Raw genomic sequence first — 25,510 nt, 5'->3', positions numbered from 1 at the left:
TGTCGAACGTATTCGTAGTCGAGTCGTACGTACGTGTATATACCGTAAAGATCCGTGAACAGAGCGTACGTACGTAGATATATCGTACACATTCGTAATCAAAATCGAAGATGGAGACATAATAGGCAAGAGCTTATCAAAATCGAGACGCGTAAGTCCGACTTACAAAATCGTCATCGTAGTGTCCGAATATCAAAATGCTTATTCTCGGCACTACGTATTATGCATACGTATCATAAATTATTATAAGCATATGTCGATACCGTATCCCGCCCAAAACAGGGACGCTGTGAATGAACCCTATTCTCTAGCACGGACGCGGTGGGCGTACGCATCATATGCCATCCCCGGCCCCCGTCCCCATATCATCGATCATAATATCACATACATAAACGTAGCCCGGCCCGCCTGCGAGGGACGCGGTGAACAATGCAGAAGAAGAGCACGATACCGTAACCCGGCCCGGACGCAAGGGAATGATACATATACGTAAGCATGCGCACGATACCGCATCCCGGCCCGGACGCAGGTGAACGTACACGAGCCTTGCACGAGCAGAGTAGTGAGAAACTATATGCACATAAATCCAGACTCGATGAATACGTATATTATAAAAAAAAACTATTAGAATTTTTCATACATGGATTACTTAGTTACTTGTAACTTAAAATTAATTCTTAAAGTTATAACTTTAAAATAATGACATATGTTAGTCATTTTTTTCTCTAAAAAAATTTAAAATGAGAAATTTCAAGAGTTTAAGCTATAAGTTGAATTTTTTCAGATGTAACTTTATTGTTCTTTCACCGCCATCGCTTAGGAGAATTCAAAATTTTGATCCACGGGTGGACTATTACATTTATAGTAAATGGGTTAGTAGTCTAAAAATAATATTAACATTTATATTCAGACGGTTAGCGATTGATTCAATTATTATAATAATTTTTTTTAATAAATATGCAAGCAATCAAGAAACCGAAATTTATTGAATTTACTAGAAAACTCTCTCCCATTTTTTTCTAATGAATAAAATTTGAAGATAAATGGTAAATAAATTCTTTCTATTTTTAAAATTGTGCATATTAATAATCTCTTTTTGTTAATATTATATTTTAAAAATATTAAGATTATTAAAAAGTACACAAAGGCATTTTTGACAGCTATCACATTTTTACATAATCAAATCAGAAGAAAATAAATGCACATTATCTAATTAAACTCACTAGAACTATTAACAAGTTCAATTAAAATTTTCAACTCTTATTCTAAATTAAGGGTGAAGGATAACTTGTAGTATTAAAGAATAGAAGAACAAGAGGGGAAAAAAGCATTATGGAAAAAAAATAAAAAGAATAATGTATGAATAAATAAATTAAAAGTTTGAAGGAGTGAGAGGGTAGAAAGCCTGATACGTAAAAAATTTGGATCTCGCTAGTGGAGAGAATACAACAAGTTATTTCGCTAGGTAAATAAAAATAAAAGTTTAAAGGAGTGAGAGGGTAGAAAGCCTGATATGTAAAAAATTTGGATCCCGCTAATGAAGAGATACTTTTTTCAAAATTTAAGGCATTGGTAACCCCTCATCATTACACGTGTGTCCGTCTTTGTGTTAAAAACGCTTAGTTTATTTTCTTGATTTAATATCTTTTTAATTATATTTATCTAATTTTTTAGAATATTTTCTAAGATTTGATTTATATTTTCTAAGGTAAATACCTTTGCATATATAGCAATAATAGAATAACAAGAAACTTACTTTTAGCTCAACAAATATATATATATTAGTCTTCGAAATTACTATTAATTTACACTGAGATCGAAATAAGAAGGCGTTATGCGGAAGCTAACGAAGCAAAATTTGAACGACGACAAATCAAATATAAAGGGAAGTATACAAAAAGAGACATAATATTTTAATATAATTTGGTCAAATGTGACTTTACATATGAGAAAATTAATATAAAAGAAAGTATAAAAAAAACTATTGAGAGAATATTCATTCCCTAAACAAGACACGTTTAACGATTACAATATTTTGAATGCTATTGTGTTGTTGTGTGAGAAGGAAAGATCTTCAATTTATCCAAAAAATTTCCTACAAGAATGTATCAGTCAAATATTAAAGAGACTTGTTCCACAAAGAAAACCTTTTTTACCAATATTTTCTAATAATTATGGTAGAAAATTAGGGCAAATTCTAACACTATATACCATTAATGCTCGATTTCAATGGAATATAAATGAAGTATATTGATGCATGAAGTGAATTACTTACAAAGGGAGTCACCAACGTGAAACTCTTTTCCATCAGTCCATGTAGATATATCAGTATTCAAGGTGCTCCAACCACGGTCGTTACCAACTCTATATGAGCCGTAAGGCGTTGCCAAGCTGGGGCTGACATTAAGCACCATGCTCACAATCACAAACGAGCAAAACAGCTTCATAGCCATTTGTTGAAGAGAATTAAGGATATAATTTAAGGATCTATGTGAGAAGAGAATTATAATGCACTAAGCTGGGGTGAGTTTAAAGTTGAGCGTTAGGGTTACTTATATATAAGTTGAAAAGTTGCCCTAAGCTGAGTGTTAACTCCAATTTTCTATTATCAAGTTGCTCTATTTTGTTTGGACTATGTATGGTTTCACTAAAAAGGTGCGGTCAAGGTGCTGCAACTATAATTCAGTGTCCAACCATGTGGGAGGCCGAGCTACTAAAATGCTACTCCTACAAGTAGTTTGCTTTAAGGAAAAGATAGTACTCTGAGTTCTGATGAATCGACTTTTAATCTCGAGATAGAATTGTACAAGGAGTCTAATTAACTATGACAGTATTTGTACATTCATGAGGTGATATAAACGATAACTACAAATAATCCTCTTCCATGAAAGTGGGATTTTTTAGCAGAGAACTTTGATGCAAGTGATGAAGATAATGTTCAACAACGCGAGGCTGATGACAACTGCGATCAACTTTGTTTGTATTCTTTTTCGTACAATTTCTATGATTCTATGATCTATCAGTTGAATTGAGTAGTTGGTTATATATAAGTAAACTGAATATCAACAGATCATAAAATTTCGAAATACTCATAACCACTAAAGTAAAAGTAAAATCAAGATATAAGTTGTCTAGTAACTTATTTTCCTTTAGCCGATTTATTTCGCTCTAATGCTTCACGTATATTTTCAAGAAAAAATTACTTCTATTGAGTATGTGAATAAAAGATCCACATGAATAGAAAAATAAGCAATATATCAGGTGTAGGGATACTCTTTTATGTTGTGATATACTATGTCTTTTCAGAGGCGAATCCAGGATTTCAAGAGGATAAGTTCACCTTAGAATTTTTTTTTTAATAAAAAGATGCAATAGTGCATTTAGTAGGATTCGATCCCACAACCTTAAGGGATTAAACCCAACACTTAACTAGTGCTCCATTCAGTCTAGTTTGACCATGTGTTCCTTCAGTTAGTATTAGATATATTTTAAGGATTATATACATAATATACCGAGTTTAGTCGAGCGACCATGGGTTCACGTGACCCATTTTTTGCACATAGATTCGCCCCTGTGTCTTTTGAGGGAAACCACCTAGGTTGAGTACCCAAATTAAAGGGATAATATCACACCGTGTTAAGAGTATTTTTGAGTTGATTTAGCCCAATAATTGGTATCAAATCTTATGGTTCAGCAGGACGAGCAAGGAGATGGTGGATATTATCTTATCATGTAATTAAGGGTATATTTGGGTTGATTTAGCCCAACAATTGTGTCCTAAGTTTTCAGTTCAAATCTTCACGAGTTTTCTCAGAGTTTAGATATGTTACTGGTACTATATTGTGTCTTTGACCCTATCGATCGAGGGGTGCTTCTTATTGTATTTGTGGTGCGCCCAATCTTGTGGTGTATTCATTTGTATAGTGAGTAGGAGCTCTTTCTCATTGATCAATATGCATGCCTCCGCTCTATGTCTTTAAGTTCAATTTTCAGTTCAAAACCTTAAGGCGTTATACTTATGTTCAATTTCTTAATCCAAACCTCATGATTTTCAGCTTTAGTGTTTTGAAGTTCAATTTTTTTGTTTAAATTTCATGGACACTGTGTCCTTAAGTTCAAGCTGTATAGTTCCAAATTTCATGCTTGTGTCTAAAAGTTCAATTGTTATGGTTCCAACTTTAGGATATTGGAGAATAAGAAAGAAGTAGCAGTAATAGTGTCGAATGTGAAGTAATTTTCTTAGATTTGGTGACTAAAACGAGGCATATATATGTTCATAAAGTGAATAGTATCTTGGCAAGTTTTCGATCTATTAAAATTTACCTATGAAACATATTAAACTTGAGTACAAGGAGCATTTTCTTTTACTGGTCCAACTAATTTCTCTAGCAAATAAAATGTGGAAATATGTAACACTTGTTAAGAATTGGGGTTTCTTATAGTATATAAGTAGAAGTTGCCCTAAGCTGAGTTGTAACTCCAATTTTCTATTGTCAAGTTGCTCTACTTTATTTGGAATCGCACGTACTTATCTATCGATTATATAGTTTCATTAAAAATGTGCGCTGAAAGTGCTGCAACTATAATTCAATGACCAACCTGTGGACGGTCTACTAATAATACTACTCCACTAGCTATTTGCTCTGAGTTTTGAATTGATTTTTAGTTTCGAGATAGAATTATTCAATGAGTAATTTAACTTATAGTATTGACGAAGACTTTAATTGTCATTTTAATATGATAGAAAATTTATTATTCTTATCGGGTAATTGAAAAATTGTTAAATATATATATATAATTTGTTATAAGCTCACCTGGTGATTTCGGATTGTTATGCAAGATCCATAAGTTATGGTGATTTTATTTAGTTTCTTCGCTCCCCTCTCCTTGGAAAACCATAAAGAACAAAGAGAAAACCCTCTTTAAATACCCATTTTTAGTGACTTCAGGTGTAATACTAATTATGGTATTGGGGAAGACTTTAGTTATTGTTTTGATAAATGTGAAAATATGTACTCCCTCCATCACGTATTGGTTGTCATTTCATTTCTCGAGAGTCGATTTGACGAAAATTTGGAGCTAAATTAGATTAGATTAATTTAATATTTTAAAATTATAATTTAGATATTTAGAAACTATACAAAAAATACTAAAAGTTGCAATTCTTCTCGTATTAATATAGTGAAAAAATATCTTAAAATATTGATCAAAATTCATGTAGTTTGACTTTCAGAGACGAAAACATGACAAGTATTTTGAGATATAGGGAATATTTATTTTTGCCGCGTGATTGAGAAATTATTAAATATGTATATAAATATTGTTATGTGCTCACATGGTGACGTTGGATTGTTTGCTATGCAAAGATCCATAAGTTGTGGTGATGCATTTATGATGATTTATTTTAATTTCTCCGCTTCTCCCTCCTGTGAAAACCATTAAAAGGAAAAAAAGACAGACTAAAAATCGTTAAAGTCCATATTTTATAGCCCTGTAGAAACCTTTGCGTGTACAGAAACTTCTTTTTTTCGTTTGGAATTTGATTCAGTCATATACATTTTTTTTTTTCAAATGCTTTGCTATCCAGAAGGTCGGACTGTTCATTTATGTTTGTATGCTCGTAAGGAAAATTCATTAGGAAATTTTTACAGTTACAATGCGTAACCAGAACAAGCAAAGTGTCCTCAAATATAATTGGAGAAATCTCCATGTAGTGAAACGCTATGGACTTTGTTCAAAAACCTAATAAATTATTGTGTAAGTTTTTCAAGATAGCAGGAAAGTTTTCATAACAATAAATTAAAACTAATAAGACTAAATTCAAACTACATGAGTTTTAACCAACATTTTAAGCTATATTTTTTTCATCATATTAATATGAAAGAATTATAACTTATAGTAGTATTTTTTGTATAATTTTCGAATATCTAAATTTTAATTTAAAATATTGACTTAATTTAATCAAATTTAGCTTAGAAAATTAGTCAAATTGACTTTTAAGAAAGAAAACATGACAAGTATTTTGGGACAGAAGGAGTACTATTTAAACGCATTGGGTTTTCTATCATTTGAGCCTAAATGACAAAACTATGGAGAAATTTTCACTAGTTGTCCTTTTTCGGGTAGTTATTTTGTAAATGACCTTTTTTTTTATTTTTCTTAACACTTATGGATCTTTTAGATCACGATCTAGAGATTCCTATTATTTAAACAGAGACAAAATATTAGACCAAGGTTTAAAATTTTGTAAGTTATTCAAATGATACAAAAAGTCCAATAATTTATCTGTCATATAAAAAAAACATGAGCAAACATTAGATTGGAGTCTAATGTTAGCTGAATGGATAAATTTTTAAGGACTATAATTTCACGACTTTTAAAAATAGAAATAAAATCTAAATGATACCTAAAAAAGGAACATTTGTGTAAATCGGTAAACCTATGACAAACCCATTTCCCAGAAAGATCATAAGAAGTAGTAGAAATGAGAAAATTACGGCTCAATACACCTAGGCCATCTAGTTTACTAATTTTAGCCCAATTCTTAAGTTATTACCTGTGTATCCCAATATAATTTGATTAAGCCCTATATATTTCCCACACAACGACACTCTCACCTCTCTTTCTTCTTGACTCCATTCTCATGTATTCTCCAGCCTATTTGTCACCGCCATGGCTTTGTAAAAACACATAGATCTTCTCCTTTTCTCTATATTTCTTCATTTATCACTTTCTTCCAATAATCTGAGTTTCCCATACCTGAAAACTTATTGTGAAATATCAAAGGGGTGTTGTCTAATTTTGTTGGAAATAGCTAAATGAAGTCAATTATGAAATGTGGTTCGATTGAGCTGGGTTTGGTGAAGGTGAAAATTTAGAAATCTAAAGGTCACCATTGTTGAGGTCTTGAAGCTTTGGGTTATTCCAAATTTGAAGATCTACCTTGGGAAATAGATTGGTGGCAATTGAAAATGATTTGAACTGATTCGATCAGCTGAAAAGTTGATGAAGACGACGTGATTAACTTTTGATTTTGCGTATATTAGTGTGAACACATTGTTTATACAATTATATTCTATTTATACAGAACACATACATCAGTGATACATTGTATATACAAGTATATAATATATAATAGTGTATATGTTTCGTATAGTAATGTATACAAATGCGTATATATTGTTATACCTTATTTAGGAATGAAAAAATGTAAAAGCAAAACAAATAAGAAAAAGAAAAAAAAGTAGCAGAAGTATGGGTGAAAGAGGAGAGAATTTTTTGCTGAAAGGTGATGGATAAAATCTGTGGAAATCTGACGAAAAAAACAAAGATTCACGCATTCAATATTAAAAAAATTGTTAAAAAAAAAATTACTGTCCAAAATAAAATTGAAAAGATTAAGACTTGAGAGAAGGGCAAGCAAAGGTGTTAGAGATTGGTGGCCTGGTGGTAGAAAGAGTGAATAATTAAGAAGATGAGCAGAGGTTGAATAAAGTCTTATGGCTAAGCAAACTACAAATTAAAATGGGGTACAGGGAGTGCAAATTGTTTAGTTGGATGGTATATATACGTAAGTTTCCCCGTAGAAATAGCGTGGGCTAATCAATGTTTCACTCGATATTCAAAGTTTAGCAAGCATTTTAAACTTTAAGAAAAAACAATTAGTTTTCAGTTAAAATAAAGGCATAATACATTTAACTTGCCTTTCACACATATACTTACTACTATTTAAACCAAGGTTAAAGTGAGTATGTATTTTCAATTTAGGTTTTAATTGATTGGTGTAAAGAGTAAAGTTGGAGTGTCAATAAGTATTTATAGCTAAATTATTCAGACAAAAGAGCCTCAATTATTTAAATTATGAATATATTGTTTTTCAATTTAATTTTTAACTGAATGATGTAAATTTTGGGTGCCAATAAGTATATAGAACTAAAAGTAAGTTTATAAAGAGCTACAAAACCAATATTGACCCAAGAAGATTGAAGATGCGTTCCGTGCTCTTACATACTCCTTTTTTCACTTCACTTTTTTCTTTCTTTTTTCTCCTTTTGAAGAGGGGATCGGAGTGGGGAATGGAAAGGTTTGGAGGGTCAATATAGATGATGATTATATGAATCTTTTTTTTTTTCTTTTGTAATAAAGATGATATCTTGATATAATACTAAATTCGTAGTTTCTTAAATGCGCAAATGTTGTTGGATCTATTAAAATCTAAATGTCAAATAGATTTAGCACTTAATCAATTTATGTTACATGTTGTAACGTCAAATTAACAATTTTACATAATTGTTCGTTATACATTTTCTTTTGTGAATATGCAACGTGCTACGTTTTCTACAAATGGGACTTGATTCATTTTAAAAAGCAAAAAATAAAAGGAGAAAAGAGAGAATGAGGATTTTACTTTTAACGAGTGAGCTTGCGAATAGGAAAGATGAATAAAGGAGGGAGTTAGGGGTTCATTATCAATCTATTGTAAATAAGTTCACCTGAAAAAATTGTTTCCTACACTAATAAATACCAATATTTGAGCAACTCATTGAAAATGCATAAAGATTGTCTTATATAGCTAGCCTACTTGATAATCACGCGTTGTATTTGATTATTCGTAAATATGGGAGAAGTAATGAAGTTATGAGTTTCAAAATATTTTATGTATATAACGAATTATGTCAAAACACTTATATTGCTCTCGTCCATTTTATGCGCTTCTTAGTAGGACCGTGATTATCTGAAGTGAATTATTAGCTCACTTGATCACTTGAGATTATTATAAGCTAGATCCATAAGTTGTGGTGATGCATTTCGTTTCTCCACTCCCCTCAGTAAACCTATTTAAATATCCATATATTTATAGCCATGGTGAGGTTTAATTCTGATTAGAGCATTGAGCAAGGCTTTAATTATCTTGTTGAAGAAAATTTATTCATTTTCGCAGGATCATTAAGAAATTACAAAATATATATAACTCTTGTTATAATTAAGCTGACATGGTGACTTGCGATTGTTATGATAGATCCTTAAGTTGTAATGATGCATCCACTGACTAAATATATAAACTAATATGCATTAATAATTATTTATAAAATATTTAATATACAAAAAAAAAATACATATATCACCTATAATATTGGAAGGCGGCTATACTTTTTAAATAACCTTTATTTCTCCACATCCATGATTGGTTTTATCTGGGTCAATTTATGATTTGGGCCTTAACACGCCACAATTATGTTTGAAATATTATAGACCCATTTCGAAGAAAGATGTAAAAATGGATGGTGCTTTTCGAACCTAAAATTGAAAATAGTTGGAATTTGTCAAGTAAATGAAAACTAGTAGGAGTATCATTTTTAGTGTGGCGTTAAAATCTGGGACAAAATTATCTTTAGCTGAAATATAGAAAAACTCCAAGTTCTCCATATTGTGCTGTAATTCATTAAAAAATGTTGAAATGCGCTAGCCTCTTCATTGCAAAACTAAAGGCTAGCCCAACCAAGAACAATGTCGTGTAACATGTTTGTGATAATAATTCCAAAATGATTTTTATTTTTGTCAATTTACATGTGCTTCACTGCTTTACATGTATTATTTAACCGCCTTTAATATGTATATATGTGTTCCATTGTAAAATATGAACCACTCTAACATCATTAATTCTCGTGTCAAAACTGATTCAATAGCTTGTGATCTATAGTTCCTTTGACTTATTTTGTTTTATGTGATGTTTCAATAACTTGTGATCTATAGTTCCTTTATTTCATTTATGTGATGTATTAGATGACTGAGCATAATCATAGGGTTCCGAAAAAGTCAATAGTCATAATCATAATTATGCACCAAGTTTTGCACTAAATGAGCCATCATGACATGCCAAGAAATCACAACTGAAAACAAGACATTATCAACACAACCACTTACAAAAAGCAAACCAAATAGGAAGAAAAAAAAATAATAAAGTTAAGGAAGCAAAAGGGGAAGGGGGCGGGGGGCGGGGGGGTTGGGTAGCACTGCCTCTATCCTGACTTACATTAATTAAATAACGAAATAACTAAATATTGCAACAACCCCAGAAACTAACAAGGGGATAAATGGTGACAAAGTTAGTGATGATGATGGATGTGAAGTTGTGGTAGTAGTGTCAGGTTTAGGAGTGGTTGTGGCAGTGCCGGAGCCGGATGATGGTGCGGTGGTGGAGCCACCTCCACCGCCGCCACCTGCGGCTGCTGCCACGGAGACGGAGAGCTTCATGCCGCCACTGCAATGGCCCATTACGCTACAAATGAAGTAATGAGTGCCGGCAGTCTTGAGAGGAATAGTGGTGGAGCCGCTACTATCGGACGATATGGAATTTCCAGGAGTGCATGACTCGTAGTCACTTGAACTTACTTCATCCACTGTGTGTCCACTTGGATACTTGAAAACTGCAACAACAACAGAATTACTATTACTGCTACTACTATTACGAGTTTAAGAATTTTTATACTACTGGATCACGTAAAAAATAATTACAGATAACTTTTTATCATAAGTGAAACTAATAGCCTGAATAGAGTATAACGACCTGCTATACAACAGATTAAAGTATACTAATAGTATACCTTAGGTTATTAATGTATATTAGTTAATCCGTCTGTCCCAATTTATGTGACAATCCTTCATTTTTATTCTGTACAGGGGCGGATGCAGTAAGAGGCCAGGGTGTTCACCCGAACACCCTGGACAAAAAATTACAGTGTATATTTAGGGTAAATTTTCTGTGTTCATATACATATATTAATTTTTGAACACCCTGAACATATATTACAGTGTACATTTAGGTCCAGTTATTTTTCCGAACACCTTGGATCCGTCACTGATTCTGTAACAAAAATAGTGTCACCTTTCTAAATTTAGATAGTACAATTTAACTTTGAATGATTTATTGCCACACAAATGCTCAAGGCTTGTTTTATACCATGAGTTTTTTTTTTTTTTTTTTTTTAAATAATAAATATTAAACTTGGTGTCTAGCCAAATATTGCCACAAAAATAATTGGGACAATTCTTACTTAATATTTTCATGTAAAAAGATACTTTAATTTCTTGATTTGCGAAAAAAGAAATATGGTCTACACATGGAGGAGAAAACTTACCAAGTGAATCACCCACTTTAAAAGTTTTTCCTTTTGCCCAAGTGGCATAATTTCCACTAAGTGCCCACCCAGTTGAGTCCCCAACAGTATGAACTGTGGCCAAACTTGGAACAACACAACAGACGAACAAAAACGAAACAAGAATCACAGCCCCAGATTTTCCCATGTTGCTTTGTGTTTTCTTTAAGGAAGAAAGATAGAGAGCTGGTTTTCTTAATGTGAGGTTTAATTTGACTGAAGAAGCCTTTGATTGGATTTTCTTATATAATGGAATGCACTGAAAAGGAAGTGGAGTAGGTCAATTTTTTGTAATGGGGTGCACTATATAGTTGTAAAGGAGATGTCACATAATTTCTGTTTGAGACACATATACCTAATGCCTTGAAAAAGTGGTCTCTTTTAGTCTTTGTTTTCTAGCCTTGAAGAATGAGGTTGGTGAAATGAATCATGTAGTTAAGATATTCTTGTTTGGCTGATCAAAACATGAGGTTCAAACATTACATATGTGAAATGCGTAGAGAAGAAGTCATGTAGAATCATATATGTTTGACCATTTTCACTATGTTAAGTAGTTACTAAATTACTCCACTCCAATTCCTACCCGACTCCCAAGAATATACAACAACAACATACCAAGTATGTTATCACAAGTGCGGTATAGGAAGGATGAGATGTACGCAAACTTTACGCCTACCTTTCGAGGGTAGAGAGGTTGTTTCCGCTATAGGGGTTCAATTTGAATCCCTTCGTTGGAATATCTTGGTGAACAAATAGGGAAAAAGTAATTTTTCATATGAATATAAGATTATGAACCCTTGACATAGGAAAAGTAGTTCAAAAATTATTTTAGATTGCAAATTCCAATTTTTTGAATTTTGTTATTCAAATTTCTGACTCTGCTATTAGTTAGGTTGAAGATCACTTTTCGAGCTACTTCATGGAATTTCATCTATAAAATATATATGAACTATCTTTATGTTAGGAGTAATGATCGGTACAGAGATTTCGGGTAATATTAGATTGGTTTCATAATAGTAGCTAGAATAAAGTGACACAATATATTATTCGAAAGGATTTGTAAAGCACCAAAGACATGCAAAGGTTCCCCTCACAAAAAAACTACACACACTTTTTATTCATTTTATTTTATGAATGGACTTCTTTCTGCAAAAATAGAAAAATTGACACTCTGTTTTGGGTTGAGGGATCGTCCCTTTCGTATAAACTTACAAAATATTCACCTAACAATTCATCGAAATGGTGTAAAGGTGAGTAGGGGGTCCCACCACATGCCGACCTCAATAAAGTGTCATCATTCTTTTTTCCTTCTTCCTTTCAATTTTTTGAATTTAGAAAAAATATACATATTTTTTGCATATTAACTATGTATAGTACGAAAATAGTCTAATACAATTCTAAGAACTTTTTATCTCACTAATGGGGAATTGTCCAGAGAGTATTTGATCTATACTTATTTTTCACACTACTAAACAAGCAAGGAAAAGAAAGTTTACAGATCTTAAGGCTGCGATTTAGACGATGCAAATTCTAACTCGTTATATTCAAATTTGGTGAGAAAGTGCATCAACAAATTGAAATGTTGGATAGAAAGTGTTCCAACGATTGTGAAGGTTGAAGAGAAAGTGCTTCAACAATTGAAGATTGGTGAGAAAGTCAGATCAACAATTTGAAATGTCGGAGAGAAAGTCCTCCAACGATTGAAGAGATAATGCTTCAACAATTGAATGTTGGTGAGAAAGTGCGTCAACAAATTGGAATGTCGGAGAGAAAGTGCTCCAACGATTGTGAAGGTTGAAGAGAAAGTGCTTCAACAAATTGGAAGATGGTGAGTGACGGTTGAAGAGAAATTGTTTCAACAATTGATGGGTTGGAAAGAAGTGCTTCAACAATAGGAAGATGGTGACAAGTGCATCAAGAATCAGATATACAATTCTGAATTACGGGAGAATGTTGAAAATAATAATTCAAAATTGTAGGAAATCAAAATTGGTTAAGATTTGATATTTTAATTCATGTCTAGTTAGAATTTACAGTCAAATTAGTATAGGAATAGGTTTTCCTGTTTTGAGTTAAAGTAGATTTTATACTATTATAAATAAGGCTACTGCTATTTATTTTATATAGTGGAGATCGTAGAAAGTATTCAATATTCATAGAGTTTTTCAATTTGAAGATTTTCCTTCAAAGTGTACAACGTGATCTAGGAAAACCACAAAAAATAAATTAGCTCTCATAAAACGACCCGCGATTGAGACAATCTAACAATAGTTTAGAAGTCGAATCCAAATTGTTATCCTTGGTATCATTCTCAAAGTTAACTCTCCTTTAATCATTTCGTGTGATGAATGCTTTACTTTATTTCTCCTTCGACTTTATCTGCAAACGATTATTTTTCATTTGACTCACATCAACTTATTTGGGATTAAGTCTTCGAATTAAACATTCTGCTTTGACAACTACACTTCTCCTTTTACGTTGAACAATAGAAATTAATTGATTGATATTTTGAAAAAAGTAGTACTTGAAGTTAGTTGAAAAAATGAAATTGGAAGTTAAAGTAGAAGTTTTGTGAATGAAAACTTAAGAAAACTATTAAACCTGTTTTTCAAATTTTAAATTTCATATTTCAGGTTTGAAGTTGAAATAACGGGTAAAATTGATTAGAGAAAACACCTATTTGAAATGATTTCCAAATATTATTTCAAATTTTTGAAACAAGATCTATGGACAAACGAGTCCTTAATAGAATTAGAAAACTAATATTGTTGGGGTCGTTAGGCTCAAGAGGGTCAGGCCAACTGCTCCCCTCTTTGCGCCTGCTCCTTTAGTTGCCCTAATTCCAAGATGATCATTTGCCAGTGAAGTAATAAGATAGGACGAGCAACAAGAATTGTGTTGGGATAGATATGATTGTCTCAGGTTTGAGCCCTGTATATGAGAAAAATATTGTTAGGGAGCGTTTCCCCCTTAAATGGGCCTTACGCGGCATGAATCCGAATTAGTCGGGGCCCCAATGCGCGTATCAGACGCCGAGTGGGAACCAAAAAAAAAATGGACGGATTAAGAACTATACAAAAAATAAAAATGAAAAAAGAAATCCAAATTTTCTAGTTTTAGTAAAGATCAGAAATATTAACCTAAAAGAACTCTCTGACCTGGGATTCGTAGGTTTGGCTAATTATAGCAATGGCATCTAGCCAAATGTTACATCTCACCCGAAATTTTGGTAGCAGTTCAACATCACTCTAATCTAGTAGGTTTCCTTTTGTCTTTGATGAGTACCTTCTTTAGCAGATCTTAAGCTCTAGCTATTGTCAAAGTGAAAGCTAGAGGCTGATTCAACATTTGAAGTTTATGAATTCATACAACAATCTAAAGTTAATATACAATAATAATTGGGTTGAAACATATTCATAAATATTTAGTGAATATTAAGTATACAGCGTCTGACGGAAAGCTATTAGGTTCACGTGAACCCCTATGTTACACTGTACATCCACCTCTATCAAAACTTGGAAGGTGTGTGACACTCCAAAACTTACATGCAAGTATGTATAATGGCAGAACTGTCGGTTAAATAAAGCTAATTCAAGATGGGTTGAACAGGCCAAATGAGGAAAGTAATGTGCACCAATAACAGCTTGATGTAGGTGATTTCTATAGAAATGTAAAGTTCATACACTTTTAAGTGCCCGCTTGTGAAACTTACCTTAAACAAACATTTATAACAACTTTCCATCTTCTTAAAGCAATGAACTCCTAAAAGGACTTAATCACCAACTTTTATACATGGACAAGATAAAACTTTATAAAACCATCCCCTTTATTTTGCTTATAGCATCAGCTTCCGCTGCCAAAACTATGAACTTTTCATTTCTCTATTGGCAGCCCTTGGTCAGAAGAGAGTGATACTGCAGGGAAGAAAGGAAAGAATGAAAAACGAAAAGAAACAACTGAGTGACTGCAATTCACGTAGAGAGGAAGGGAAGGTGGACTGAAAGAAACCATAACAGGAAAGATTAAAGACACAAAAGGTACTTGAAAAAAGAAAAAGAATGGAACGGGTGGCTGCAAGGGGCGAGGAAACTGGCATGAGCAAGCTGCCATAGCCTTTCTACACACCTCACATTATAAAATCCACGGCAATCAGACAGGACGATTGAATTTGGAGCAGGTCGAATAGTTTTGGAAAGTAATCCCAGAGACTATCTTATAGTTCAGGAGCTATACTCGGTGAAATTTCTAAAACCCACAAAGCTATTGGCATGAAGCACCACGATGTGATGCTAGAGCAACTTCAGAATTTAAGTTTCATTGAGTTAGCAATATTTGGGGTCTAAAAGAAACTAAGAAGGCTGCTCTTTTTTCATGTTAAAGCAAACGGTCACCATGTTATCCATTGATATTTCACCTTAGAGTTCCGCACATTCTAGTTGATATACTACGTCGAAGGAGAAGAGCAAATTGGTTTTAAAATCATCACCCCACATAATTTTGTTGGTGTAAGACAGCGAAAAATGGAAGATTTAAGAGGCTCCCTATCTTCCAACTTAGTGGAAGCTTAGCATTCCCCTTCCCCCAACTATGTAATAATAAAAAGTTAAAAGGTCTCAAACTGAGGAATGACAAGTTCCTAAATGTTAGCCTCATAATAATTAAAAATTTATAATCTGATCTGAAGCATTAGGGTTCTAATGATTGGTGAAGGTTGGAGAAGTAAAGCAGTCGATTCTACAAAGTGGATTTTCGGCTTGTAACCAGTAATAGGGCTAAAACTTACTGTCCATGTTAGGGGCTAAAAAGAAGATGTTTGAGCCCACATTGCTAAGAACTTTGAACCTTATGATTTCATGAAGGACTTGAAGAAATATGGGTGAGGCAAAATAAAGAAGAATATGAGCCCCTACTTTTCGAAGTTGGATTGTCGGAACATATAATATGCATTGGATTATACACAGTTCTATTTGTATCATCAAAGAAAACCTCCATCGGTACTCTCAAATGGCATTCTCAGTATAAAACAATGTCTAGTTTAAGTGTTATCTCCTGTTACAAAAGTTGTGACATTTATTTGGGTAAAGAAGACGTTTCTTATTATTTGATAGCGCAGGATCTAGCCCGACTTAATCTACCAATGTAGCTACGTTTCCTTACTTGTCTAACATAGTAGATCACACTTTGCCAACTCCCCAAGATAACAGGATTCTGAAGATTTCTTTATCTTTTCATTTTGAATGAGACACTAATAAAGAAAACTTTTAAAAAAAAAAAAAATTGTGGGGTAGGGGAAGGGAAAATGGGGAAGGAGATTACAAGGTGGGGGATCGAATCCTCATCAACAAGGTGTAAGTTCAGGTAGCCAACCAACTGAGCTACTGAGATTCCCCTAATAAAGAAAACTTTAGTTTCTATAATTAAAAAAAAAAAAAAAAGAAGTTCGAGCACCGCTGGAGGTGGAGAAGGTTTTACTCATGTCTAATGAGTTATTATTACAGATCAAGCACTACGTGGCAGTTAAGCTTCAGTTGAGATTTGAATGACAGGGAAGTAGAGGACTTTGTCACTTACTTCAGATGCTGGAGCCCTTCCAGATTATTCAAAAGAAACAGGATACTCTCAGTTGGGCAGCAAGTAAAGCAAGAGTTTCTTTGTCAACTTAGTTTACTAGTGAAGCAAGCTGATCAATGGGATGATAACTGGCCTTGGAAGCCGATTGGGAAGACGAAGGCACCAAGGCAGCATGTTTTGGGTGGGCTGCCTCATGGGGGCCTGCCTAACACAAAACAGCTTGCATAAAAGAGGATTCCTATTGTGCAATAGAAGCTATTTATGTAAGAATGACCAAGAACAGCAGATCACATCCTCCTACACTGCAAAGTAACTAGACAATGCTGGAATTTGTTACTAAATATCTGTGGAATCTATTGGGTAATGCCACTAGAGATTTGATGGAATGCTGGAAACATAAGAGAACTCCTAGAGCATTGAAGCAGATATGGAGGACCAAACATCCCTACTTGTATATTCTGGACCATTTGGCTAACAACAACAACAACATACCTAGTGAAATCCCACAAAGTGGGGTCTGGGGAGGGTAGAATGTACGCAGACCTTACCCTACCTTGGGAGGTAGAGAGGTTGTTTCCGGGAGACCCTCAGTACAAGGACCAGCAATTCAAAACAGTAGAAAAAGCCATGGCAAAATACTATAAAAACATGATTTCTGGACCATTTGGCTAGAGAGGAACAAAACATGCTTTGAAAGTCGGAAGAATCAAATCTCCAGAATCAATGATAAATGCCTCCAAAATTTATATTTCTGGGGTAAAAGTTGTATGGTGGATAGTCTTAGCCAACATATGGAATTTCTGGACTTACTTGGAAGAAGGGTGTAACTGACTGCATGGCTGGATAGTCTTAGCCAATATATGGATTTTCTAGACTTACTTGGAAGAAGAATGTAATTGACTGCATGGCCATTCCCTGCAGGTCTTCTGTACTATCTTTTTAGTACCATCTTGCTACCTTAATAATAAACCTTACCTTATTCCCAAAAAAAAGGATGTGCACACGTTTTATGTGATGTCTTAATTGGTGATTCAAGACATAGGTGCTAGAACTTAAATTAGAATGAGAAAAGTTTGTCAAGGGAAAACATAAGTGACTAAGCAGGTGATAATGCTAATAAGTGGGAAATGAAGTGTAGTGGAGAGAACAAAGCACCTTACACCATTATGAAGTTAAATTAGTACGAGAAACAGGAGAAAATATGGGCATTGGGATGTTACTTATGAATAAGAGACAAAGTAAGGTACTCTAGGGTATTGGGATGTTACTTATGGAATAGATAACAATATGAGTTCACTTAAGTAGGATAAATATGACAAGAAGGCCATTTGACAATTAATCTTGAAAAACTATGACTCAAAACTTAATACTTGTTTCAGTCATAACATTAAGGAGATGAGTGTATATGTTGGAAAATGGACAAACAATGAAATGTCTGATAAAATAATATACGGGAAAATACAGATAGCTATGATCTTACTCCATTGTGCTACCCCTTACCACCACTCAGTAGTGTAATATATCTGCTAAAACATCCTACTGTTACAGCAAGTTATATGAGCTATCTGAGATCAAAAGTGTGCCTGGACAATTTGACACTCAGGGGTCCTTTGTTTCTTTCGGAACGAAGATGTGTTTTCCTACTAAATTTTCTCTGATCAATTTCTTGCAGATTCAAATTGTTTTGGCTCTCAACAGAAGGTGTAGGCAGGTTTAGACATTTTTGAAATGCAAATAGGCAGCTGGTGAGGTCATCACAGTGGAGGTATCTGATGATCTATGAGTTGGACAGTGAATCGATTTAATCAAACTTATAAACAAAAAGAACAATAAGTTGATAAGAACTTTAACATATCAAATGTTGGGAAGTCCGTAATGATTCATTATTTCCCAGAGCAAATATTGTTTCATTGTAACAAGCCAGAGCACCAATACGTTATGTGCACACATTTCCATATATCTGTGTAGACAAACAGATACTGATTCTCTTGCAATGAGAACTTGAAAGATATGTGGCATGTCACCTCGGAACTGCAATCATTTATCAAAAGAATATGCCTAAAGTGAGTAATTCTCTTGCAACGAGATTTGAAGGAAATGTCACTTTCAGACTGCAGTCAATTACCATAGCGAACATTTTTTTTTTTTTTTTTTTTTTTGAGAATGGTAATGTATTACCATAGCAAACATTTGTCTAGAAACTTATACCTGATTAAACATTTTTTCCTCACCTCTAAACAAAACGAAGAGATAGAAAACAGAAAGTAATCCAGATAATACAGGAAACAAACGAAGCAGGGAACGTACATGAAGCCACACAAAAATTTCTGACACAAAATTTTTCAAGATATCTGCCTGGATTCTACTATACAAACAAAGAGTCATGCAAACTTACTTCCTCATAGGAATAACTTTCAAATTCTAGCAGCATTAGCTCATTATGCCACAGAGATCAATTCAGATGGTTGTTCTTGGGAGTGGATAGTCTTTTTTGTCTCTTCTCTCAGAAATCTTTTACTGTGTGCCACCCTTATCTGTCTCCCCATAAATTCCTATGGATAAGGATATACTTAAATCAGGTTTTAAACATTAACCAGATCCAACAATTCAAGACCATGAACAAAAAGTTACCTTTCCGTCAAATGAGGATAGGGCTGCGTCAGCCTCCTCCTTGGTGTTAAGAGAAACAAATCCATATCCGGCAGATCGTCTGGGATTATCATTGAATATGACTTCAGCAGAAACAACATTTGCCCCATTTTCCTTAAAGAATTCCATAAGGTCTTTAGACCTTGCTTCGAAATGCAAATTAGCCACAAACAGATTGTGTACAGGCAGCGGCTTGGATGGCGGTGGAGAAGAAGGTTTCTTAGTCTTTGGCTTAGCCCAGGCAAGTCTCAAAGGTCTACCCTCAAGCTCCTGTCAAGTGTTAACAACCAATAATGTAACGCCAAAACTCAGCCAAATAAAATTAAATACTGATAGAGTCTGACTGGAAGAGTTAACACTAGATATCCTTACATACGCTTCGAGGTTTTCAAGAACTGCCTTAGCTTCCTCATGTGAACCCATTGTAACAAAGACTAAGCCCCTGCTTCTTGTCTTGTTATACATTGCAACCTTGAGAACAAACAACAGACAACAAACCCATCTCAGAAAACACTTAAAAGTAGAATCAAACCTTAAAGAAACATAATGGGTTCAGGCAGGTATGGTAGGGCGAAAAAATATTTTCCACATGAAAGCATTTTTCAGTATTTGGTTATAAGATAATTTCCTTGAAAACAAGGCTTCATCAAAAGGAAAAATTGACTTGCTTAACACTTATAGATAGAAGTCATTTTCCTCTCCAAATATCAAAATTCTTAATTAATAACACTAATTTCAACCAACACATAGACAACGCTTCCAACCTTAATACTGAAGAAACATCACTAAAACTCTATCACCATACCTTATACTGCACCCAGTGGCAGAGCCACATGGAAGCAAGGGGATTCATATGATATCCCTTGCTAAATAGTTACTTATTATACATGTTTATTACACGCCAAAAATAATAAAATGCATGATAAATACAAGGGTTGAATACTTACAAACACAAGCTTGATATAGTCTATTTTTGTGAAACTTGAATACCCTAAATGAAATCTTTGGCTCCGCCTCTTACTGCACCTAATATCATTATCAATTCACCTACTTTATACTCAACTAAATATTAACGTATGTCACCCAAAGGCGGATCCAAGATTTAAACTTTATGGGTTCAACCTTTTAAGATTCTTAGTTGAACCCATTGTATTTTTTAAAGATACGGGTTCATGTATACTGCTTATTGCAATTTTAATAATACTAATATTTTACACATAAATTTATGCTCCGTGTCGAAAGTTAGGGGTTCAATTGAAACCCTATCTTTAAGGCTACATACACCCCTGATGTCACCTACTTTCTAGTATTTGATTACAGAGAAAATTTCTCCATAAAAAAGTAGACTTGTTTCCCCTATGGAAGTAAGTCAGTTTCCTTTATCAAAATTCTGAATCCATAACACTAACCTCAAAAGACTTTTCAATTTTCAGACCTAAAAACTTTATCCTCATACCCTATCCTGCAACCTGTATTATTATTATTATTATTATTATCATATGTCACCTACTTTACACTCGACCAAACACTAGATGACAAGAAAATTGGTGTAACAAGTTAAAACATTTTTTCGTTGGAAAATATTGTTGTTCATAACAAAATTTTGAGGGGGAGGAAACCTCAATGTCGTGAACAGTGCCATATTTCTGAAAGAGAGGGCGAAGGTCATCAGCAGTATAAGTCCAAGGAGCATTCTGAGCAAGTACTCTTGTTTTTGAACTTTCATCTTCTGGTTGAGTAGTTTCTGGTGAAGAGCAATTGGAGATGTAAAGGTAGGGTCTTTGGGGTTTAATGGGGGAGAAAAGAGGAGGAGTATGCAAAGAAGGGGATGATAAAATGGGACTAATTGGAGATAGGTGGGGAAACAAAGTGGCTGATGAAGAAGAGGGAAATAGGGATGGACAACACAGTAAGCGAAGTAACGCCATTGATGAAGAATGGCCAATTCAAGGCAGCTTCAATTTACGGGATAAAGTTTGGAATTAGAGGAGACCACTGGATAAGGGGGTTATGGAGTGGAATTTCCACGGCTATATAAAGGGCTTCTTTTTTTATTACATGGACAACGTGTGATTTTTATTATAACTAGTATCCGGGAGAATATAAAAAAGACATAAATTATCACAAATTGTAATTTGACTTGTTTAAGTGTATTTGAATTACGTTATTTTAACAAAATTTCTGTTGTCATCTTATTCTCTTTTTTAATGTAATGTACATAATAACATAACCTCTATGATATTTCTTTCACTCTGTTAGTAGTATTTTTATTTAACTTATTGCAAAATTTCACCCCTTCAATCTTGCTTTAAAAATTAAACACTTTGCTCCAACTTTGACCAATATATTGACTCCCCCACCCCCAAAACCCAACACACACACAGAGACATCCCACATCTCAATTGGAGTTTTTAGGTACGTTTTTACACTCTAAATTATTAACCTTTTTCTTGTTTTAATTTTTTTAAATTATGATATTTTTTTCTCCTTTTAACATATATTTTGGAAATACCTTCACTTATCGAACAACTATATATTATTTGCAACGTAAATTGAAATATAATTTTCAAACATATATGATAATTAAGTATAATAACATTTTATTTAGAATAATTTATCCATACCAGTAATTTTGATGATGGTATTATCAAAATTTATTTACTTAGTTGAGGGAACAAAAATTTTAAACTTTGGGGCCCCCCTTCAAAATTATTTTACCCTCAAATAATTTTACCCGCTAAAATAACTTCCATCAAATTTTTTTTTTCAAAAATAATATGGATAATTTTTCCAAAGAAAAAAAAATAATAAATAGTTTGGGCTGAAAAAAAAATAATTTCGTATTAGTGGGTAAAAAATTATTTGAGGGTAAAATAATTTTGAAGGGCTAGGATGATGTCACGTGGCAATAGTTACACAAGGGTATAATTTCATAAAAGATAACCTAGAATATGGGTATAATTACCTAAAGATAATGCAGGTATGGATGAACTATTTTTCAAAATTCAGGGCCCTTTTCCGTATATTTTATAATAATTTCTTAATGATCCAATATTCAACTAATAGTATAATTAGAAAATATGACATTAATAATGTTAACCAAAACTCTAAAATCTATGTATATCACCCGTATGGTTAAATAAACATTATTTTTATGTTTTATTAATTCAAAGTATCAATACCTTTATATTATTACTATTTCATTTGTTTTTGGCTATTCTGAAGTTTTAATTACCTGACTTATCCACCATATGGAAATTTTCTAATAATGCAAAATCATCCAACTGTTGGAAATCTTACGGAAAACACTTCATCACTAATATTTGCGGTGACTTCTCTTCATCACGAACACATGGGGGATCACGAACAAAGTGGCTGCCCTTAATGATATTTCAGAAGAGGCTCTTTCTAGACAAAATAGAGGTAATCTAACAAAGATTTATCTTATACAAACCCAACAATACAAAATATATGATTATCCTAAAAAAAATATATCTCTTCAACATGAAACAAGAAGATTATATAGGGAATGAAAACCAACCAAGCCTAAGAACTCCAACGGTCTAAAGATCATGCATGGCTGAATTGTATTCATTAGCCATTAAGGCTATATTAATATAATATTATTAATAATAAAATAAAGATTAATGACAATGGTCAAATACCATTTCAAACCAAGGAAAGGAAACGTAATAGTAGTCATTCAATGGCCATATTCAATTTGCATGAAACACGTTAATATGATAAAATAATGACTCATTAATATATAACAAAATAATGGATTAAAATCTTTTTTTTGAGATATTAAACTCAATTTTTCACAACAATCCCCCACTATCTCAAAAAGAATAAAAAGAAATAGAATGAAATAAGACGTTTTGCTTTGGGTTTTCACACTGGTCTAATAGAGGGGATAAAAATAAGATTAAACTTGGATTGGTGAAGTGTAATTTGAACCAAAAATTCATTTGTAAGCTCATTGTCTTATTCTATAATCATAGCAATCTTTGTCGCGGTTTTTTAAGAGGCGCGCGTGTCCCGGGTATTTGAGTATAGAAATCCGTCACAATTTCATAAAAAAGCGCACCACACACTATCCTACCCATCAAGTGTATTTGCAATACAACACTATAAAGGTTATGGTAATGGATTAAGAGTTTATAACTTTTCACTTTGTCTGTCTAACCGCACTATATTATACACCAGGAAGGATATAAAGTTAATAGTGCACTTTGATCAACTAATGACTTGTTATTACCCATATGAACCTAATTCATGGGATCTTCAATAATTTATCATCATTGTTAATCTTCTCAGACAAAAATAATCTCATTTTGATGTTTCTTATAGTGTGAATCGGCCAAATTCACCTCAGACATCACATAATAATTTCATCTCATAACAACGTTGTTTTATCACTTTATGTTCCAAACGAATATGTTTTATTGCCGCCGGATATTCAAAAACCGCAATATATAGACATGTTGGTTTTAACTCAACCTTAATACTTACTGAGAAGTCTCATTACCAGTCAACTCCAAACCATACTCATATTTCATTATGGTCTATACTGATTTTCATGCTATTACACCTCCACAAAGGGTGAACACATAACCATATTTTAACATCATTGTACCCCTAGTACAATAAATATTAATTCAAGAAACACTTTACCATCATTTGCTTCTTATCAAACTTTATTTTCAAAAGCATTTCGAACAACACCACCACATGTTATCATTTTTTTTTTCCAAAAAATTCTCCAAACATAACTTTAGTGACCCCCACATTTTCAAAAATTTAAGATAGAAAATAATATTTTTCATAAGTCATAGGACATCATAACCCCCACATTTCCAGAAATTCTACGATAAGGGAATAATAGTTTCATAACTCATAAGAAGTATTACTAATTTCTCATAAGAGATTTCATCTTATAAATAACAAACTAATAGTATAACTTCACCCAAACGATTTTGTATAGTTACCCACACTATGCCATTATCAATAAATATTTTAAGAAAATAATATTTTTATCAAGAGTTGGATAAGAAATAATACAAATACTAGTTTTTTTTTATTTAAAAATAGTAAACACAAATAAACAAACTATGATGACAATACTCATTGCCCATTAAAATATTATTTTGGTTGATACAACCTTATCATACTCAAATAAAATCTTCTCTTCAAGTTTTTCTAGTAATTCCACAAGAATAAAATTATTGGCTCAAATAATAGAAATATAAATTACCCCCGCTAATGCCAATAATTTTTCCAAAAAAGATTTTAAGAAGAATTTTTTCCATTCTAAGAACTTGAATAGTTCTAGAATCACCAACATAAATAAACTATTTTTCTTCTTCAACTTGGGTGTAGAATATGCTTAGTAACACCAAAGTCTAACACTCAAATTCTCACATTAGCCACAAGATTTACTTGAGAAAATGATTTCACAACAATTATATCATCCGCTTAGCCAAAATTATTTTCACTTAGTGGGATTGTCAATTCTCCTAATCTTCTTCAACATTTTAGGAGTACGATGGCTTAATTTGCCACACACAAAACAATTGTTATCTCACTAAAGGCTCGATATTTACATTGTAAAATTTCAATATCATATCAATTGACACATGAAATCAACTTTGTCAAGAATCACCTCATGCTAAAAGAATTTTGTTAGTGTTAATTTTATTTCCATAATCAAATACTATTTATTTTTTCTAAATGCAAAGGCTACAAAGCTAAAAGATTGACTTGCACATAAATATATCATATTTATATAATAATTAAATCAGTCGTAACAAATTATTAAAAAAAAAAAAACACCTTTCGATGCCTAAAGTAAATTTATCGAAAGTACACTTTGATGAATTCCAACGCAGATATTTTGCCACAAAATCTCAATTGTGTAAGGCTTCAATAATGAGATTTTCACTCATAAAAATAAGTATGCATATGCTTCCTTTCCCATCGATTTCTGTCATATATGAGAAGGCTTCTATAATGCATAATCACCATAAACTTCCAGTAAATTAGAGGAACTAGCTAGATGATAAACATAGATATTCTTAGATCCTAAAGTAATTTCACAAAAATATGTATTATGGTCTTCCAATACATTTTATCAC

The 25,510-nt window shown here is 32.9% G+C and overlaps 2 protein-coding genes across 6 annotated transcripts; both read right to left on the bottom strand.

The window, feature by feature from the left end:
* Window positions 1–9,820: 9,820 nt before the first annotated feature.
* On the bottom strand, window positions 9,821–11,483 carry LOC132033678 (blue copper protein-like). Its single transcript, XM_059423721.1, has 2 exons — window positions 11,139–11,483; window positions 9,821–10,427 (listed from the first exon to the last, which is right to left on the bottom strand). Exons 1-2 carry the CDS (start codon window positions 11,302–11,304, stop codon window positions 10,039–10,041), a joined length of 555 nt encoding a protein of 184 aa, XP_059279704.1. The 5' UTR covers window positions 11,305–11,483; the 3' UTR covers window positions 9,821–10,038.
* Window positions 11,484–13,815: 2,332 nt separating this feature from the next.
* On the bottom strand, window positions 13,816–21,319 carry LOC132033677 (28 kDa ribonucleoprotein, chloroplastic). 5 transcript variants are annotated; one of them, XM_059423719.1, is made up of 5 exons: window positions 20,996–21,319; window positions 19,749–19,847; window positions 19,359–19,646; window positions 19,123–19,279; window positions 13,816–14,087 (listed from the first exon to the last, which is right to left on the bottom strand). In XM_059423719.1, exons 1-4 carry the CDS (start codon window positions 21,302–21,304, stop codon window positions 19,166–19,168), a joined length of 810 nt encoding a protein of 269 aa, XP_059279702.1. In that variant the 5' UTR covers window positions 21,305–21,319; the 3' UTR covers window positions 13,816–14,087; window positions 19,123–19,165. The 5 variants fall into 5 exon arrangements, with proteins under 5 accessions (XP_059279702.1, XP_059279700.1, XP_059279701.1 ...); XM_059423717.1 differs by lacking the exon at window positions 13,816–14,087 and adding an exon at window positions 14,607–15,070; XM_059423718.1 differs by lacking the exon at window positions 13,816–14,087 and adding an exon at window positions 16,584–16,932.
* Window positions 21,320–25,510: the final 4,191 nt, after the last annotated feature.

This window comes from Lycium ferocissimum, chromosome 10 (genome assembly GCF_029784015.1).
Source record: "Lycium ferocissimum isolate CSIRO_LF1 chromosome 10, AGI_CSIRO_Lferr_CH_V1, whole genome shotgun sequence".
NCBI lineage: Eukaryota > Viridiplantae > Streptophyta > Magnoliopsida > Solanales > Solanaceae > Lycium > Lycium ferocissimum.
The sequence above is the reverse complement of the archived record's forward strand: the minus strand, read 5'-3'. Positions and strand labels throughout refer to the sequence as shown.

Excerpts from the sequence above, each read along its gene's own strand:
- LOC132033678 (XM_059423721.1), bottom strand. The coding sequence starts at position 11,304 with ATGGGAAAATCTGGGGCTGTGATTCTTGTTTCGTTTTTGTTCGTCTGT. Across the intron at positions 10,428-11,138 it reads TAAAGTGGGTGATTCACTTG|TTTTCAAGTATCCAAGTGGA; the intron begins GTAAGTTTTCTC and ends TTGTTGTTGCAG.
- LOC132033677 (XM_059423719.1), bottom strand. The coding sequence starts at position 21,304 with ATGGCGTTACTTCGCTTACTGTGTTGTCCATCCCTATTTCCCTCTTCT. Across the intron at positions 19,647-19,748 it reads TTGAAAACCTCGAAGCGTAT|GAGCTTGAGGGTAGACCTTT; the intron begins GTAAGGATATCT and ends AACACTTGACAG. Across the intron at positions 19,280-19,358 it reads TATCCTCATTTGACGGAAAG|GAATTTATGGGGAGACAGAT; the intron begins GTAACTTTTTGT and ends CCTTATCCATAG.